The 18,605-nt window shown below is 44.5% G+C and overlaps 1 protein-coding gene and 1 pseudogene across 3 annotated transcripts; one reads left to right on the top strand and one right to left on the bottom strand.

Moving 5' to 3' along the window:
* The first annotated feature begins 864 nt into the window (after window positions 1-864).
* On the top strand, window positions 865-18,398 carry PDZD9 (PDZ domain containing 9). Of its 3 annotated transcripts, XM_023224992.3 has the most exons (4): window positions 865-958; window positions 5,739-5,918; window positions 13,488-13,677; window positions 17,604-18,398. In XM_023224992.3, the coding sequence occupies exons 1-4, from the start codon at window positions 928-930 to the stop codon at window positions 17,995-17,997; spliced, it is 795 nt and encodes a 264-aa protein (XP_023080760.1). In that variant the 5' UTR covers window positions 865-927; the 3' UTR covers window positions 17,998-18,398. The 3 variants fall into 3 exon arrangements, with proteins under 3 accessions (XP_023080760.1, XP_023080761.1, XP_023080763.1); XM_023224993.2 differs by lacking the exon at window positions 5,739-5,918; XM_023224995.2 differs by lacking the exons at window positions 865-958; window positions 5,739-5,918 and adding an exon at window positions 6,976-6,998 and having other exon boundaries at window positions 13,486-13,677; window positions 17,604-18,164.
* On the bottom strand, window positions 2,245-3,945 carry LOC111551181 (annotated as a pseudogene).
* Window positions 18,399-18,605: the final 207 nt, after the last annotated feature.

Raw genomic sequence — 18,605 nt, 5'->3', positions numbered from 1 at the left:
TTATATTTTCCTACAATTGTCCACTTCATCTGTTTTTTAAGTACAGGTTTCAAGAGGATAAAGCCTGTGTTTCTGTGTTTGTCTTGCCTACTGTTGTGTCCCCAGTATAATGACAGAACAGCTCCCTGTAAATACTTGTTGTATGAGTGAATGTGTGTGGGAGGAAGAATTATCTTGGAAAAAAGAAGGAAGCATTAATAGGGCCTCTCCTAATAGTGACTCTTTTTTTTTTTTAGGCCACCCTGGGGCCTTTTCTTACCCAAAACATTCATGAAAAAAGTGCAGTTCCAAAGCATTGGAGCTACTGATGTAACAATTTTTTTAAAAATACCATTATTTGGAGCACAGCGGGGGATTCTCTGATCTTCCAGGTGTTCTGTGATCTCCTGTGATCTTCTGGCTGTGATCTTCCTCTGCAGACCACCTGTCATCTTTGAGACACCCTCTTCTGTGCCTTCTCCCCTTCCCTGTTTCTTATGTTCACCAAGAATGAATGAAGAAGCCAAGCACGGTGGCTCATGCCTGTAATCCCAGCACTTTGGGAGGCTGAGGCAGGCAGATCGCTTGAGCCCAGGAGTTTGAGACCAGCCTGAGCAACATAGTGAGACCCCCACCCCCTCGCCCCTCTCTTAAAAAAAGGAAAAGAAAGAATGAAGAACCCACCGTGGGTCAGGCACTGTGCTAGTCTCTGCAGAAGTTTCCATACAGTACACTGGAGTGCAATACCCACGCTACGTTTTGCAGGGTCCACGGGAAGCCTTGCCGCGACCTCACTGCCGCCCAATTTCTGGGCAGCGGCGGCGCAGCGCCCCCTGGTGGCCATCCCGAGGGCGTTGCCCGCAGGCGAGGTTCGAAACTGTTGGGATTGGGACTGACTCCAGCCTCTGCTCCGGGAGGCCCTCCAGAGCTGCTCGACCTCCCGGAGCGATGCAGAAGGCCTCCCGCAAAAACAAAAAAGGTAACTGGGGAGAAGGAAGCGGGTGAAGAAGCCCTGGGGACCAAGCCTTCCTCAATTTTCCTCCTCTGTAAAATGGCAATGGTACACTCTTGGCCTGGGAGATAACCTCTCTCCATCGTTGTTATCATCATCATCATCATCATCATCATCATCATCATCATCATCATCATCATTTGGGAAGGAGTCTTGCTTTGTTCCCCAGGCTGGAGTGCAGTGGCGCGATCTCGGCTCACAGGATTACAGGTGCCTGCCACCAGGCCCAGCTAATTTTTTATTTTTAGTAGAGATAGGGTTTTGCCATGTTGGCCAGGCTGGTCTCCAACTCTTGACCTCAAGTGATCTGCCCGCCTTGGGCCATCGTTATTTTTATCAAGGTATAATTTCCATGCAGTAAGATCCCCCCCTTTAAAAGCACAGCGGTATGAGTTTTGACAAGCTATACCCACGTTGAATCACCCCCTCCAGCAAGATAGGGAACAGTTTCACCACTCCCTAAAATTACTTTGCAATGCCCAATTGCAGCCAAACCCCACCCCACTGCAGCTCCTCACACCCCTATCTGTTTTTTACAGTGTTTTTTTTTTTTTTTTTTTTTTTTTTTTTGCCTTTTCCATGGAGAACATCATAAAAATGAAATCATATCGTAAGGATCCTTTACAAAATTATACCAATGTAAATAGGGACTTTGGCCCTTTCATTTTTATTAAAAGGGCACATAAATCTCAAAATAGCATACTGGTCACTGTATTTTATTTTTAGAGACAGGGTCTTGTTCTGTCGCTCAGGCTGGAGTACAGTGGTATGCTCCTGGCTCACTGCAGCCTCCAACTCTTGGGCTCCAGCAATCCTCCTGCATCAGCCTCCCATAGCTGGGACTGTAGGCATGCACCATCACACTCAGCTAATTTTTTTTTTTTTTTTCTGAGACAGAGTCTCGCTCTGTGACCCAGGCTGGAGTGCAGTGGCATGATCTTGACTTACTGCAACCCCCGCCTTCCAGGCGGGTTCAAGTGATTCTTGTGCCTCAGCCTCCGAAGTAGCTGGGATTATAGGTGTGAGCCACCACACCTGGCTCATTTTTGTGTTTTCAGTGGCAACAGTGTTTCACCATGCTGGCCAGGCTGGCCTCAAACTCCTGACTTCAAGTGATCCACCCACTCTCGACCTCCCAAAGTGCTGGGATTACAGGTATGAGCCACTACGCCTGGCCTAAATAGAAGAGATGAGGTGTCACTACGTTGCCCAGGCTCTAATCACTTTATACTTCTGCTAGCCCCCAGGTGGGCTTACCGAAGGCTGCAGATTCCTGCATTGAGCAATTCTTGTTCTTTATGGCTTTTTTCCGAACAGCATCAGGATTTGATAATGACTCGAGGTTGGCGAAGAGGCTGAACCAGGCAGGCAGGTGCCAGGCAGCCTTAGGCTTTTTCACTGCAGGGCTGTTGTCATTTGGACTGCTTGTCCTTGGGAAGGTTGACATTGCTGTCTGACTAGCCTTGTAGCAAGACCTGTAAGTCTTTCATATTTTAATGTGGTGCTTGGGGTCTGGCTCCCCCAGGACCACAGTGCTGCCTCCTCCACCTGGTTGTCCCCAAACACAGCAGCTCACTCTTTTTTTTTTTTTTTTTGATATGGAGTCTCGCTCTGTTGCGCAGGCTGGAGTGCAGTGGTGTGATCTCGGCTCACTGCAAGCTCCACCCCCCGGGTTCACGCCATTCTGCCTCACCCTCCGGAGTAGCTGGGACTACAGGTACCTGCACCACGCCCGGCTAAATTTTTTGTATTTTTTAGTAGAGACAGGTTTCACCGTGCTAGCCAGGATGGTCTCGATCTCCTGACCTCGTGATCCACCTGCCTTGGACTCCCAGTGATGGGATTACAGGCATGAGCCACCGCTCCCGGCCGCCACTCACTCTTTTCTGAGCTCATCCTCTTCCAGGGAGGAAGCATTGAAGATCTCACTCAACAGCAGTAGGGTCACCTTTGTCAGTACCTTTGGGTTCCAGGGTCCCTGCCACTGGGCCCAAGTGAGCACATTCCTCAGGTTTGATGGCTAATAGTTCATCCTGAGCATGCGCTGTGTGAAGAGCCTTTGTCTAAGGCATATCTTCAGTTTTTTCCTTGTAGCAGTTTCCATCCTCTAATGAAATTAATTGACTCAGCTCCTGCACTGCCACATCTGTGCTTTCCTGCTGGGTGAGCTTCTTTTCTTCTCAACTAGTTTTTTCAGAGGGTTGTGTAAGCGCTTTAAAGTAGTGACTTCATATGGCTGATAACCTGTGAAGCTCTCATGGATGGCTGCCATAGTGTGAGAAATCTTCTCCCCAAAATGAAGCGGAGTGGTCTGGTACATTGCTAGCATGTGAGACAGGAGATTGCATGTATTGACTTGCTCCACGAAGATCCACATCCAACTTCACTTTGTCAGATTTTTCTTTTCTTTTCTTTTCTTTTCTCTTCTCCTCTCCTCTCCTCTCCTCTCTTCTCCTCTCCTCTTCTTTTCTTTTCTTTTTTGAGATGGAGTATCCCTCTGTCACCCAGGCTTGTAGCTGGGATTACAGGCACACACCAACATGCCCGGCTAATTTTTTTTTTGTTTTTGAGACAGAGTCTCACCCTGTCACCCAGGCTAGAGTAAAATGGTGCCATCTCAGCTCACTGCAACTTCTGCCTCCCGGGTTCAAGTGATCCTCGTGCCTCAGCCTCCCAAGTAGGTGGGATTACAGGCACGCGCCACCACACTGGGCTAATTTTTTGTATCTTTAGTAGAGACAGGTTTCACCATGTTGGCCAGGCTGGTCTCTAACTCCTGATCTCGTGATCTGCCCACTTCAGCCTCCCAAAGTGCTGGGATTACTGGCGTGAACTACTGCACCTGGCACAAAGTTATTTTAATTTTGCAAGATGTACTTTGTGTTTCTTGCCTTCCTGAACTTCTGCATTTGCTTATAGAGGTCTGGATCAAACTCCTGAGACACGTCCTTCATCTGTGAGTTAGGAGCCTTTTGAGTCCGGCTTCTTTTACTTAACCCTGCTGACTTTTAAAAGTGGGCTCCTGGTAGCTTACCTTATAAGCACATTGAATTTACAAGCTGAGATAGGAACCACTGGACCTTGCCCAAGATGTGACTTCTCTGTTTGCTCAGGAACCAGAGGCTCAGGTAGGGCATATCCTGCCCCCAATTGCACCCAGAACCCCAAAAGGTCTCTGAAGATGGTATCTCGTTTATATTATGCTATTTTATTTTCCCAAAGAGCATCTGTGGTTTAGGGGAAAGTAAGGTTGGAGATGAGCAAGGACGTTTGCTTTAGAAGAAAGGGCCATGAACCCCTCCAGTTCCCTACAGCCAGAGGTGGGGAGCTGGGGGAGCCTTTCCCTCGGCAGTGGCCCTGAAACCACCACAGTCACATGGACTTGGCAAGCTTGTGTGTCATTTGTCCTTATGGAAAGGAGTTGTGTGTGAAATACTGGAAAAGTGTGCCGAAAACAGATCTCCCCAGGAGCTTCCTGTGTACCGAAAAGGAGTTTGCTAGCAGCTTTCTCTTGGGAAATTAACTTGTTGTTTTGAATGTCCTTTTAGTCCCTGAAATTTTTCTTGTGAGATTTGGTTCTGTAGAAAACATGTTTCAACCCCTCCCATTACCCCTTGTCTCCAAGGCCTTCGGATTTTCCTCCCACGTGCTTTTTGGATCCATCTACTGCTCATTTCTGCTGTTACTGCCATGACATGCACTACGACCCTTTCATTTTCAATTTCATTTCATCTCATCTAACCATGTCCAGCTTAATTCACTTCTGAGCTTTTTCACTAAGGAAGTCTGAGAAGCAGCCTCTGTCTGCTTGGTCCTCGCTCCTCCTGCCTCCCCCTCCTCTGACAGGGCCAGTTTCTTCCTTTCTCAGACCTTAACACAATGTGCTCCTGATCTACCTTTCTTTGCCTAAATATTTTCTATTGGTCCTTATGGCCTTAATTCAAATTTTAGCCCTGCTGGAAGCCTGACCTACCATCCTCAGATGAGACTTTGGCCCTCTGTTACTCATTCTCAGAGCCTCCGTCCATTTCTTTTATAACATGAGTTACAGTTTGTTATCCAACACGTATTTACATGACTGACTGATATTTGTCCCCTCCACTAGGCTGTAAACTTCATGAGGACAAGAAACACATGTGGGCCGGGCATGGTGGCTCACACCTGTAACGCCAGCACTTTGGGAGGCTGAGGTGGGAGGACTGCTTGAGGCCAGGAGTTCAAGACTAGCCTGGCCAATATAGTGAGACCCTGTCTCTACAAAAACAATAAAAATTAGCCGTGCCAGTAGTCCCAGCTACTTAGGAGGCTGAGGTGGGAGGAGCCCTTGAGCCCAGGAGATCAAGGCTGCAGTGAGCTGTGATCATGCCACTGTACTCCAGTCTGGGCAATAGAGTGAGACCTTGTCTGTTAAAACCAAAAAACCCAACATATCTATTTTGCTTACCAAGGTAAACCCAGGGCCTAGCACACTGTCTGTATCAATAAATATTTGTTAAGTGAATAGATAATACTAACTAATATTAAGTACTCATAATATGCCAGACTCTGCAAAAGCTCTTTAATGCTCCCATTTAATTTTCAGAAGAGCTCTCCAAGGTGAACACTTTTTATCCTCATTTTACCAACAAGGAACCTGAGGAATAGGGATTAAATAACTGTCCCAGGGATCCGGCTTCAGAACCCCAGTGGGTGTGGCCATGCTTCTGTCTTGGTGAAGGACTGAAATAAGTTCCCCTCTTTTGGTTAGAAACAGGAGTCAGCATCAAGGTCAAAACATCTGTACACAACTTGAGCAAAACACAGCAGACCAAACTCACTGTGGGCAGGCTGGGATTAGGCCTCATCATCATCCAGCATGGACCCTACCTCCAGATCACCCACCTCATCAGGAAGGGGGCTGCAGCCAACGACGGGAAACTTCAGCCAGGTGACTGCCCTTTCACCGTGCTTCCCAACAACCCATCCTGCCCATCTGTCTGAAGGGAGACTCGGGTCACCAGGTTTCAGTGTAACTATAAGGATACAACGGGCATGCTGGCTCACGCCTGTAATCCCAGCACTTTGGGAGGCCAAGGCGGGAGATCACTTGAGGTCAGGAGTTCGAGACCACCCTGGCCAACATGGTAAAACTTTGTCTCTACTAAAAATACAAAAACTGTCTGGGAGCGGTGGCTCACGCCTGTAATCCCAGCACTTTAGGAGGCTGAGGTGGGTGGATCCTGAGGTCTGGAGTTCGAGACCAGCCTGGAAAAGATGGTGAAACTCTATCTCTATTAAAAATACAAAAATTAGCTGGGCATGGTGGCACACGCCTGTAATCACAGCTACTTGAGAGGCTGAGGTAGGAGAATCACTTGTACCTGGGAAGCAGAGGTTACAGCGAGCTGAGATCGTGCCACTGCACTCCAGCCTGAGTGACAGAGACTCTGTCTCAAAAATAAATAAATAAAAACATAAATAAATAAATACAAATACAAAAATTAGCTGGGCCTGGTGGTGGGTGCCTTAGTCCCAGCTACTCAGGAGGCTGAGGCAGGAGAATCTCTTGAACCCTGGAGGCAGAGGTTACAGTGAGCTGAGATTGCACCGTTGTACTCCAGCCTGGGTGACAGAGTGAGACTCTGTCTCAAAAAAAAAAAAAAAAAAGATATGACAACATTAGTTGAGAACTTACTATGGGCCAGCCAATGGCTATCACTTATATAACTATCACTGTTAGGCATATTAATTCATTTAATTCTGGCTAGGTACAGTGGGCTTATACCTGTAATTCCAGCACTTTGGGAAGCCAAGGTGAGAGGATCAGGTGAGGCCAGGAGTTCAACGCCAGCCTGAGCAACATAGTGAGACGCTGTCTGTATTAGTCCATTCTTGCACTGCTATAAAGAAAAACCTGAAACTGGGTAATTTGTAAGAAAAGAGGTTTAACTGGCTCATGGTTCTGCAGGAAGCACAGTTGGGGAGGCCTCAGGAAACTTACAATCATGGCAGAAGGTGAAGAGGAAGGAGGAACGTCTTACATGGTTGGAACAGGAGGAAGAGAGAGCAGGGGAAGGTGCTACACAGTTTAAACAACCAGATCTCATGAGAACTCACTCGCTATCACGAGAACAGCAAGGGGAAAATCTGCCCCCATGATCCAACCACCTCCCCACAGGTCCCTCCTCCAACACCGGGGACTACAGTTCAACATGAGATTTGGGCGGGGACACAAATCCAAACCATATCACCATTTCTGCAACAAAACAAAAGTAGCCTGGCATGATGCGTGCCTGTAATCCTAGCTACTCGGGAAGCTGAGGTGGAAGGATCACTTGAGCACAGGAAGCCGAGGCTGCAGTGAGCTATGATTGTGCCACTGCACGCCAACCTGGGTAACACAGTGAGACCCTATCTCTAAAAAAATAAGAAAATTAAATTTACTTAATGAGGGTCAGTGAGATCAAGCTCCTTGTCCAATTCACCTGTTTCTCCTATGTGGGGATTCAGGGACCACAGCTCCAGAGCTATGGCTCTCAGTGCATAAAGATATTTTCTTTTGTAGGCAGTATTAAGCATTGCTAACACTTAGCTGCATGCTCTCATTTCACTCTCACAATCCCTGAGCTAGATTCTGCATGAAACCACCTTGCAGACAAGGCATCAGGTATTTAGTAACTCTCCCATGGTCACTCCGAGGAGCTGGGATTTGAACCTTCTCTGTCAGACTCCAGAGCCTAAGGGCTTTACCAATACTGCCCTGCTCCTCGTGTCTTTGGGTGAATGAATTTTCTATTCTGTTCAAGAGGTGTTTTCTCAGTGCCTGGCCGGGGCCTAGTGCTGTGCCCAGGAGCTGGGGAAGCAGAATGGGCTGGCGCAGTCGTGAGAAGGAAAAAACATACTGTGTTAGCTGTCCTGAGTCAGGCCCAGAGTCTGACACTTTTTAGTTCTGTGACCCTGGGCAACGCCACTTAACCTTTCAGGCCTCAGTCACCTCATCTTTGAATTGGGATAATCCTGTGTTTGTCAGAGGTCGCTAAGATTTGATGAAATAATGCGTGTGTGTTTGATAGATGGGGTATCATTCTGTCACCCATGCTGGAGTGCAGTGGCTTGATCATGGCTTATTGTGGCCTTAAACTCCTTGGCTCAAGTGATCTTCCTGCTTCAGCCTCCTGAGTAGCTGGGACTCAGGCGTGTACCACCATGCCCAGCTAATTTTATTTTATTTTTTATTTTTTTGTAGACGTGGGCAGTGGAGGCGGTGGGTGGGTGGTGTCTCACTATGTTGTCCAGGCTGGTCTCAAACTCCTGGCCTCAAGCAATCCTCCCATGTGGCCTCCAAAAGTGCTGGGATTACAGGTGTCAGCCATTGAGCCCAGCCTGATGAAATAATTTTTATGAAAGTGCTTTTAAAACTGAAGTGCTATAGAAATATTGGAAATAATCTCTTAGGCTGTTCTTACAGATTCTCTAGACTTTTGCCTGTGTGTGTTTTAATAAAAAATGATGGCTGTATGGGGGTCCCAGTGGATTAAGCCACTGGTTTGCAACCCTGGTTACCTATTAGAATCATCGGGGAAGTTTTTAAAACCAAGATGCCTGGTCCCTATCTCCCCACAGGTTTTTGATTCAATCGTTCTTGGACTGGGACAGGGCAGTTTATGTTTTAAAAGCTCCTCAGGTGATTCTAATTTGCAGCTAAGGGTTCCAAGCAATGGATTAAAGAAGAAAGCAGATACATAATGGTTTTACAAAACAGTTTGCTATACCTTAAAATCCAAAGCATTTTCCCCACACATCACTACTTGGTGGTGGAGAACAAACAGCGACCGGTAGAGAGTTCTGGACTTACCAGAACAAAAGAACTCCAGGACAGGTCCCAATGGGTTTTCTGCTTTTCCTCAGCTTCAAGGTCAGGTGACAGATGCTAGGTGATGATCCGGGTGCATACTCCAGGGTGCTAGAGTGGGACAGGAGTATGCTTTTAGGTGGGCAATAGAGAATCTCATGGCAGGGCTATAGTTAGTGGGCTCTTCGAGGTTAGAAGCAGTCTTGAATTTCATCTTTTAAGTCCAGGACTCACCTACTGTATTAGTGCATTCTCACACTGCTGTAAAGATACTGCCTGAGACTGGATAATTTATACATGAAGGAGGTTTAATTGACTCACAGTTCCATATGGCTGGGGAGGCCTCAGGAAACTTACAATCATGGTGGAGGAGGAATCAGGCATTTTCTTCACAAGGCGGCAGGAGAGAGTGTGAGTATGTGAAGGAGGAGCTGTCAAACACTCATCCAACCATCAGATCTTATGAGAACTCACTATCATGAGAACGGCACGGGGGAAACCGCCCCCATGATCCAATCACCTCCCTCCCTCCACATGTGGGGATTACAGGTCCCTCCCTCAAAATGTGGGGATTACAACTGGCAATGACATTTGGATGGGGACACAGAACCAAACCATATCATTCTGCCCCTCCATCTGCAAGCTGAAGAGCAGGAAAGCCAATAGTGGCTCAGTGCAAGTCCCAAAATCTCAACAGTTGGGAAGCTGACAGTGTAGCCTCCAGTCTGTGGCTGAAGGCCTGAGAGCCCCTGGCAAACCACTGGTGTAAGTCCAAGAGTCCAAAAGCCAAATAACTTGGAGTCTGATGTTCAAGGGCAGGAAGCATCCAGCACAGGAGAAAGATGAAGGCTGAAGACTCAGCAAGTCTGCTCATTCCACCTTTTTCCACCTGCTTTTTCTAGCCATGCTGGTAGCTGATTGGATGGTTCCCACCCAGATTTGAGGGTCGGGTCCGCCTCTCCAAGTCCATTGACTCAAATGTTAATCTTTTCTGGCAACACCTTCACAGACATACCCAGAAACAATACTTTGCATCCTTTGATCCAATTAAGTTGACAATATTAACTGTCACACCTAAAGTAGTGGCTCATTTGTTATGTCTTTGCTTAATAAATAAATAAATAATAAATGAATATTTCTCCCAGGCATTGTGAGAGATATTTCCCCATCTATTATCTTTTTTTTACTCCAATTTTTAATTTTATTTGTATAAGAGACCTGGTCTCACTGTCACACAGGCTGGAGTGCAGGAGTGCAGTAGTGCAATCATAGCTTACTACAGCCTCGAACCTCTGGGCTCAAGCAATCCTCCTGTCTCAGTCTCCCAAAGTGCTGGGATTACAGGCATGAGCCATCTCACCTGGCCCCATGTGTTATCTAATTTAAAGTTTGCAGCACTCCTGAAATATAGATGATGAAAATATAGAGGATTAGAGAGATGAAATAACTTGTTCATCTTAGTTAACACAATTGAGTCTGTGTTCAGAGCTGGGATTTGAACCCATGTCTGCCTAGAAAGCCCATACCTTTCCATCCAATTGCCTAACAACTAGAAATGAGATTTGAATGCAGAGTAAGTCCAGAGCTCCAAACCTCTTTGTGACAAGCCTGCCAGTTCTCCTCAGCATCAGTCTAGGCTTTAAAGTCTGTAACTCAGTGGTTTTAGACAATGATGATGAGATTTTGGGAGACGATAATTGTAGAAACATGCTATTTCTTTGACCCCATTTCCTCCCAGCCCCATTATCTTTTATCTATGTGCTGAAATCTCTCTCCTTTGGTGTTTCAGGATAGGGTTTCGCCTTGATTTCCTAATTTATTTTGTGTTAGTTTATTCTGGCTAAACTTTAAGTTCCTTTTGGCCAGTATGGCCTTAACAGCTTCTGATATTCTAAGTCTTAAGAAATTAATGTAGGCCGGGTGCGGTAGCACACACCTGGAATCTCAGCACTTTGAGAAGCTGAGGCGGGCAAATTGTTGGAGCTCAGGAGTTCGAGACCAGCCAGGGCAACATGACAAAACCCCATTTCAATAAAAAATACAAAAACTAGCCCAACATGGTGGGCATATGCGCTTGTAGTCCCAGCTCCTCCCAGGGCTGAGGCAGGAGGGTTGCTTGAGCCCTGGAGGTCGAGGCTGCAGTGAGCTGTATTTGCATCCCCGCACTCCAGCCTGGGTGACAAAGTGAGACCCTGTCTCAAGAAAAAAAAAAAGGAAAAAAAAAGAAAGTAATGTAGTTTCTACAGTAAATACAAGTCATAGACTGGCTACTGCCTAAGCATTTCCTGAAGACCCAGTGTGTGCAGACACCCAGCTAGGCACTGGGGATGTAGTGGTGAACCACACAGACATGGTCCCTAGCCATGAGGAACTTAAGGAACTTCCAGCCTAGTTGGGAGAGATGAAAAAATAAAATATTTTTCAGTAGTGGCTTGGCTGCTGCAAAGTTGATTTAATGTAGGTAATTGAGACAAAGTTTATATAATGTCATCCTATAGCCCATTGAAACAGAAAAAAAATGTGTAATGAGGTTGGTGTTCATAAATACCAAATTGGTGTTTCTGTATGAAAGGCAATGTTATTATCTATTGCTAGAGTAAGCACATTCATATGCTGACATGTTTGGTTTACAGCCAGAACGGTCAGGAAATTAAGCTGTTTATCTTCTGCCCTCTTGATAAAAGTCACCCTTTTACAACATAATTAAGCAGAATGCCAAGCCATAGCTTTCAGCTATAAACACTGCTTTTAACATTAGGTAAGTAAGCTCATCTGGGGAGTTTTTTTTTTTTTTTTGGCCATTGTAATTAACCTCAGTAGGATGAGCATCTGTTTCGTATTGCTCAAGCTGCAGGTAGCCTTGTTTCATTCTGAAGGGAGCTTCAGATGCATGGTTGATTGTATTACCCCCAGCTACTGCTTAAGACCAAAGGAGAAGGTTTTTCTCCACCCTTCTAAGTATCCATTTTCTTTAATTCTGGGAAATTTGTTTCTGATAGGATCTAGAGCTATGGACATTTGTCCTTGGCATCCTTGGAGGCTTCTTTTGGGATCAGTGTAATTCCTGATTGAAGCCCAGTGCATGCATCAGAGAAGGCACTTCTTCTTGACCCTTTTCTTCTCTGAGGTTAGGCTTCAGCTGTCTTAGAATGAGGCTGACTGAGGGTCCCCAGCAGGTCAGTACTAATAAGATCTGAAGACTTAAGATTTTGCCCAACGTGAATTGGTCCTTAAAAAGCAAATCCTTTGTATTCCTTTCTGAAGTCTTGCTGAATGCCCTTGTAGCAGTCAGAGTTCCTCATTGCAAAAAACAGAAAACACTTCTGTTAATGCACTGAATTTGGGATACTGAGTCTGACAGAATTGCTCAAAAGGCTGGAGAAGCAGGCTTGGAAAATGGTGAGAACCAAGAGCTGTGTGTAACTACCCCTGGCAACTAGAAGCTCCTGTCACTCTTCTGCGTCTCCTCCTCCAGGTTCAGTGACCCAGGTGGGAGTGTCAAGTGGCTGCATCTCACTCACAGGTCCATGACCTAGCTGCTGGAGGTGGGGACATGGGGAAGGTTGGAGCAAGTGAATAATTGGTCTTTTTAGGTTCTTTCAATTTGGGGGTTTTGGAGGTTAGTGCTCAAGATGTAGTCCTCTTCCCACCTGCTGGGGGCTCAGAAGCTGCATGGTTGATCATCTTGTTTCTTTCCTTGTCCTGCACTGCCCTAAGGTAGGGAAACCTAGCTGTCAAATCCCTTTAAACCAACATACTCACTGCACACACATCTTACAGTTAATTAAAGCATGCCTAATTGCCCAATGTTTTATACAGAATTATTTGCTCAATACTGCACAAGGGTAGAGAATTAAAATGAAAGGTTTTATGTTTAATGTGGTCTATTAACTGTAGAGGGCACTGGAAATTGCCAGGCAGGTATAACAGAAAGTAGGTCATTTATTCATCACTTAGTGTAAATAGTTTTTTCTTTCCTAGTAATAGCCATTCATTTTATTTGAAACTAATCTATTTTTAGAATCCTAAAGGCTGGTTCTGATTATAAATGTTTTTTAGCCTCTGTCACACCGAGAACTTTAGAAATGTCTCAAAAACATCATATAATGTCTACCATTATACTGCTATTAAGAAACATCTTGCATATACTCTTCATTATGCAAAGGACATTCATATCATGGAGATGAACATCTTTATTAAATAAAGGCTAGGCCAGGCGGGGTGGCTCACGCCTGTCATCCCAGCAGTTTGGGAGGCCGAGGTGCACAGATCACCTGAGGTCAGGAGTTTGAGACCAGCCTGGCCAACATGGTGAAACCCCATCTCTACTAAAAATACAAAACAAACAAACAAAAATTAACCTGGCATGGTGGCACGTGCCCATAATCCTAGCTACTTGGGAGGCTGAGGCAGGAGAATCACTTGAACCTGGGAGGTGGAGCTTGCAGTGAGCTGAGATTGCATCACTACCCTCCAGCTTGGGCGACAGTGAGACTTCATCCCCCCAAAAAAAAAAAAAAAAAAAAATGGCTGAAGCCTGGTTTTGGTTCAAAAAGAATCAACAGTATGAACACATAAAATGAAATACCTCACAATAAAGCCAGAAATCAATATGGCCCCTTTAAACTCCTAGTTTTACTGATATATAATTTTTTCCCTCCTCAGGTGATGTTCTGATTAGTGTTGGCCATGCCAATGTGTTAGGATATACTCTTCGAGAATTTTTACAGCTTTTGCAACATATCACCATTGGAACAGTGCTACAAATCAAGGTTTACCGAGATTTTATTAACATTCCTGAAGAATGGCTAGAAATACATGATTTAATCCCTGAGGCCAAATTCCCAGTAACAAGGTAAATAGTTCATTTTAGGAACTCTTTGTTATAATACAGAATCCCAGGGCCTGTGAGGCACAGATGGTTTAATGTGACAATTACCAAATAAGGATAATGACAGGAGGACTGGTGACACTGTCAGAGTAATTTCCTGGGTTTCTGGTATTAGATCTGTAGGATCTAATATGAGAAAGCACGATAAAGTCAACTTGGAGTTAAAAAACAAGTCATCAGCTGGGAATTTTGTCCCTGTGCCTACCTGAATGGTGCCTCTCCTTCCCAAGTCAGCCCTTAAAATGCTTCTTGTGGGCCGGGTGTGGTGGCTCATGCTTGTAATCCCAACACTTTGGGAGGCAGGGGGATCACGAGGTCAGGAGATAGAGACCATCCTGGCCAATATGGTGAAACCCCTTCTCTACTAAAAGTACAAAAATTAGCTGCATGTGGTGGTGAGCACCTGTAATCCCAGCTATTCAGGAGGCTGAGGCAGGAGAATCACTTAAACCTGGGAGTCGGAAGTTGCCGTGAGCCGAGATCGCAACACTGCACTCCAGCCTAGAGACAGAGCCAGATTCTGTCTCAAAAAAAAAAAAAAAAAAAAAAAAAAAGGCTTCTTGCAAATCCTATTTTCTTTTGCATATTCAATTTTTTTCTCTCCGGGTCCTTCCCAGTAACACCTAAGCCTTTTTAAACTTCTCTCCTCTTGGCAAATCCTATCGTCAGTCCACTCTCCTCTCCCTACCCTCTCTAGCCACTGGAGTCTCTTGCATCCCCTCCCAACTTGCTAAAAGCTGTATTAGACACCTCTGTTTCCTTGAGAGATGCCACTTCCCAGACACTCCTCAACCCACTTCAATCTAGGCTTTGCTTTCATCCCTTGGCTAAGTCCTTTTCCCAGGGCCACCCATAGCCTTCACACTTCTCATCCCACTACATTCTTCTGTCTTTATCTTGCTTGGCTTCTGAGCAGCACTAGACACTTAACACTTTCCACCCACTCTCTTCTTGAAATAGCACTTCCCAGGCTTCTGTGACACCACACTCCCCTGATTTTCCTGTTTTCCTATTACCTCTGGCCATTTCCTCTTGGTGTCCTTTCTCCTAGCCAATTTCATTGATGCCTGTGGTTTCTCTATCCACATGCTAATTACTTTCAAATTGTATTATCACCAAAACTGTATCTTTTTTTCTTGGTTTTGCTCTTGTCGCCCAGGCTGGAGTGCAGTGGAGTGATCCTGGCTCACTGCAACCTCTGCCTCCCAGGTTCAAGTGATTCTCCTGCCTCAGGCTCCAGGGTAGCTGGGATTACAGGCGCATGCCACCACACCCAGCTAATTTTTGTATTTTAAGTAGAGACGAAGTTTTACCATGTTGGCCAAGCTGGTTTCACACTCCTGACCTCAGGTGATCTGCCTGCCTCGGTCTCCCTAAGTGCTGGGATTAGAGGCATGAGCAACCAAGCCTGGCCAGAATGATCTTTTTGTAATGCAAATCTGATCCTGGCATGTTCCTATAAAAAAATCTCAAGACTTTTTGTTCTTTGGATAAATGTCAAAATCCTCACATTGGCCTATAATACTCTATGGGATTCAGCTGGCCTCTGCATATCATTCCAACTTCAACTCATACTGCTTTCCCCATCCTTCTCTATCCCACTTTAGCTTCCAGCTCCCTGCCTTTTGTTGCTCTTTGCCTCAGGGTCTTTGCACTTGCTCTTCTGTCTGCAACATGCTCGTAAGCTTGCTCTTCAGTAGTCACCCTTGAAGGCTCCAGTGTACCTTCTCCAAGGGGTCTTCCTAGAAACACATCCATCTGACATATGCCTTCACAGCTCGCTCCTTCACATTTATCCCAATTTTAATGAAATAATCTGTGTAATCAGTTGTTCACTGTGTTTCCCTGGGAGAATGTGAACTCCATGAAGGCAGGGACTGAGTCTGTCTTGTTTTGCTAAAATTGCCCTAGGACTTTCATGTGGTCAATGGTTCATTTGTTTTTAATTTTTAATTTTAAAAGTCTTATTTTTGAGACAGGGTCTCACTCTGTCCCTCAGGCTGTAGTGTAGTGGCATGATCACAACTCACAATCAAATCCTACTCAGCGACTCCTACACTGGAGGGCACGACTCTAAAACCATGGGCTCATCTTTTAGATGACAACATAACAACTATGTTCTAAGCATTTTCATTACATGGAGGAGTTCTGAGATCCAGAATATTAAATTCTAAGGATGGCAGACTGACCATTCAAAAGCTAAGAAAAGATAGAACAGCACAACTCAACTATGAGGCGAAAACCCGCAAACTTGAATAAAAATACCAAGCACCTGCTGACCCCCTTTCTTAATTAGGCAAAGTACTCATATCTACGGCATTTTAGTAACTTAGGTGTAATGGGGCAGGGAAAGAAGGGAAAGGAAAAAGCTGCTTTCACAAAGCTGGTATAACCTTTTCCAGGAGAAAATGGCACCGGGTATACACACTGGAGAAAATTCTCCATTTAACGCTCTGGGTGGGCCGAATGGTCTAGAAAGTTTGTTTCCAGCCAATCCTGACCTCTGCAGGGTTGTGGCTTTATTACCTAATGATAATTTACCTGTCCTTTATGGTTACCTAACCATCAGAGTTGCCAAGGATTCACCCTGCAGTCTGAAAAAAAAAAGTTATTAATACTTGGATTTTTAAAAAAAATTCATGTGCTGTTCAGGAAGACCTAAGTGTGTCTGAAGGCAAATTAGACAAAGAACATCAGTATTTAAGACTAGTGGCTCTTAGTAAAAATTACTCATTATCAACTGTTTATTACTGGAAGAGATAAACTTTAGGAAAAGCCATTCAAATTCTTGGAAGCAAATACAACAGGCAGATCGCCAAGGTTATTACTGATAACACCAGAAGTCTTAACAGGTTGGCAGGGAAGAAACCTATTTCCTTTTAGCAGGGCAGAATGTACCAGAGATTTGTAATCACAAAGATTTGGTTCTGCTGGGCAACAGCACCAGGATGAGGGAAAGCAGGTGACAAAGCACTCATTCTGGAAAGTTAAAGCAAGCACAGGTACTGTAGGCATTAGGAAAGTTCAGAGACCTGAAGGTACTAGCAGGCAAGCACCACCTAGTTTCAACAATCAAGAAAGCCAATAATTGGAGAAAGTTAAAAACAACAACAACAAAAACCTGGCTGGGCACAGTGGCTCATGCCTGTAATCCTAGCACTTTGGAGGCTAAGGTATTCTTTGAGGCCAGGAGTTTGAGACAGGCATGGGCAACATAGGGAGATCCTGTTTTTACAAACAAAACAAAACAAAACAAAAAAAATTAAAAATTAGCCAGGTGTGGCAGCACACAGCATACACACCTGTAGTCTCAGCTACTTGGGAAACAGAGGCCAGAGGGTCACTTGAGTCTAGGAGTTCAAGGCGGCAGTGAGCTGATTGTGCCACTGCACTGCAGCAAGGGTGACAGAGCAAGACCCTCTCTAAAAAAAAGACTTGAAGACTTACTAATGACTAGGATGTTGAAGATCCTTAAGTCCCACTATTTCCTGACTCCTCTGGAAATCAGTAATATTGTGTTCCTGCCACGTGAGCCACAAGAACAGAGTTCTCAGGAGATGGTCAGGTTGAACCTGTCACTTTAGCTGCACTGAAATTAACCTACCCTTTAACATCTCCTAATATTCTGGTCAGTAGTCTAGTATAAGTCTGTGCAAAACTTTTTAGGGCATGGTGAAGTAATTTAAGGCAGAATTTGGTTTCCATTTAGAAATGGAAAAAGATTTAAAGATAATTTTTAAAAGGGAAACATTTCAATGACACAGAAAGGTAGTGCTAAAGCTAAACTGTATCTTCTATGAGTCAAAAAGCGAGTTATAAGGCATCTTGTTAGGGGACCACAAATGTTGAGACATGAAGAATCTATTTTATTCACTATTCTTTCATTTCAGCACACCAAAGAAAACTGAGCTGGAAAAAGATGAATCTTTCATAAGCAGTGATGATAATGAAAATGTAGATTTAGATAGAAGACTTCAATATTATAGATATCCATGGTCAACTGCGCATCACCCTGCAAGGAGACCAATATCCATCTCCAGAGACTGGCATGGATATAAGAAGAAGAACCATATTATTAGTGTAGGAAAAGACATTGATTGTGACGTGATGATTCACAGAGACGATAAGAAAGAAGTGAGGGCACCTTCTCCATACTGGATAATGGTGAAGCAAGACAATGAAACCTCTTCCTCCTCTACTTCCTCTACCTCAGATGCCTTTTGGCTGGAAGATTGTGCCCAAGTTGAAGAGGGTAAAGCCCAACCAGTATCAAAGGTTAGTTAGCAAATCTGTGGTCATATGAGCATTTATCTTGCAGACACCCAAGTTTTGTGCCTCACCAGGCACAAGTTTGCTATACTTATCAAGGACTGTTTGTAGACTCACCAATTCTCTTCTCTTGTGACCGCGTTATTAAGCCTTTAGAGATGTTCTTCACTAGGATTATCTAAAGACTTCCCTGGGTTCTTGCAGGCCTCGCAAATCTTATTTTCAGAATAAAACCCTTCTTTCTGAGAAGAATTTCTTTTCTTTTAGAAAATACAGTAGAGAAATCCAGTATCAGAATGTCTGAACATAATAGAGAATGTCACTTTATGTAAACACCACACTTTTCTTTAAATATTTAGTTTCTCTCTTTTTTTGGTAAACTTCAAGTACTATAATTAAAATAACTAAGAGACATATTCCTTGGCTAGTTATTCACATTAGAATTCTTTGTTTTTCCCTTTTCAGCCCTTCTTTTACTGTAAATGTTGAATTGAGAGTTAATTACTTGGAAGAGACAGGATAGTAACAGATAAGGGAGAGACAGCAGATGAGCGAAAAACAAAACTCTGTCAGTGAAGATAAATCAGACATAAAAAATGAATTAATGGGAATATAGGATATGA

Source organism: Piliocolobus tephrosceles, chromosome 17, assembly GCF_002776525.5.
Source record: "Piliocolobus tephrosceles isolate RC106 chromosome 17, ASM277652v3, whole genome shotgun sequence".
NCBI classification, from domain to species: Eukaryota; Metazoa; Chordata; class Mammalia; order Primates; family Cercopithecidae; genus Piliocolobus; species Piliocolobus tephrosceles.
Note: the sequence above shows the minus strand (reverse complement) of the source record. Positions and strands in the feature narration are given on the sequence as shown.

Coding starts and splice junctions, on each gene's coding strand:
- PDZD9 (XM_023224992.3), top strand. CDS start 928: ATGCAGAAGGCCTCCCGCAAAAACAAAAAAG. Junction 5,919..13,487: donor CGACGGGAAACTTCAGCCAG/GTGACTGCCCTT, acceptor TTCCCTCCTCAG/GTGATGTTCTGATTAGTGTT. Junction 13,678..17,603: donor GCCAAATTCCCAGTAACAAG/GTAAATAGTTCA, acceptor CTTTCATTTCAG/CACACCAAAGAAAACTGAGC.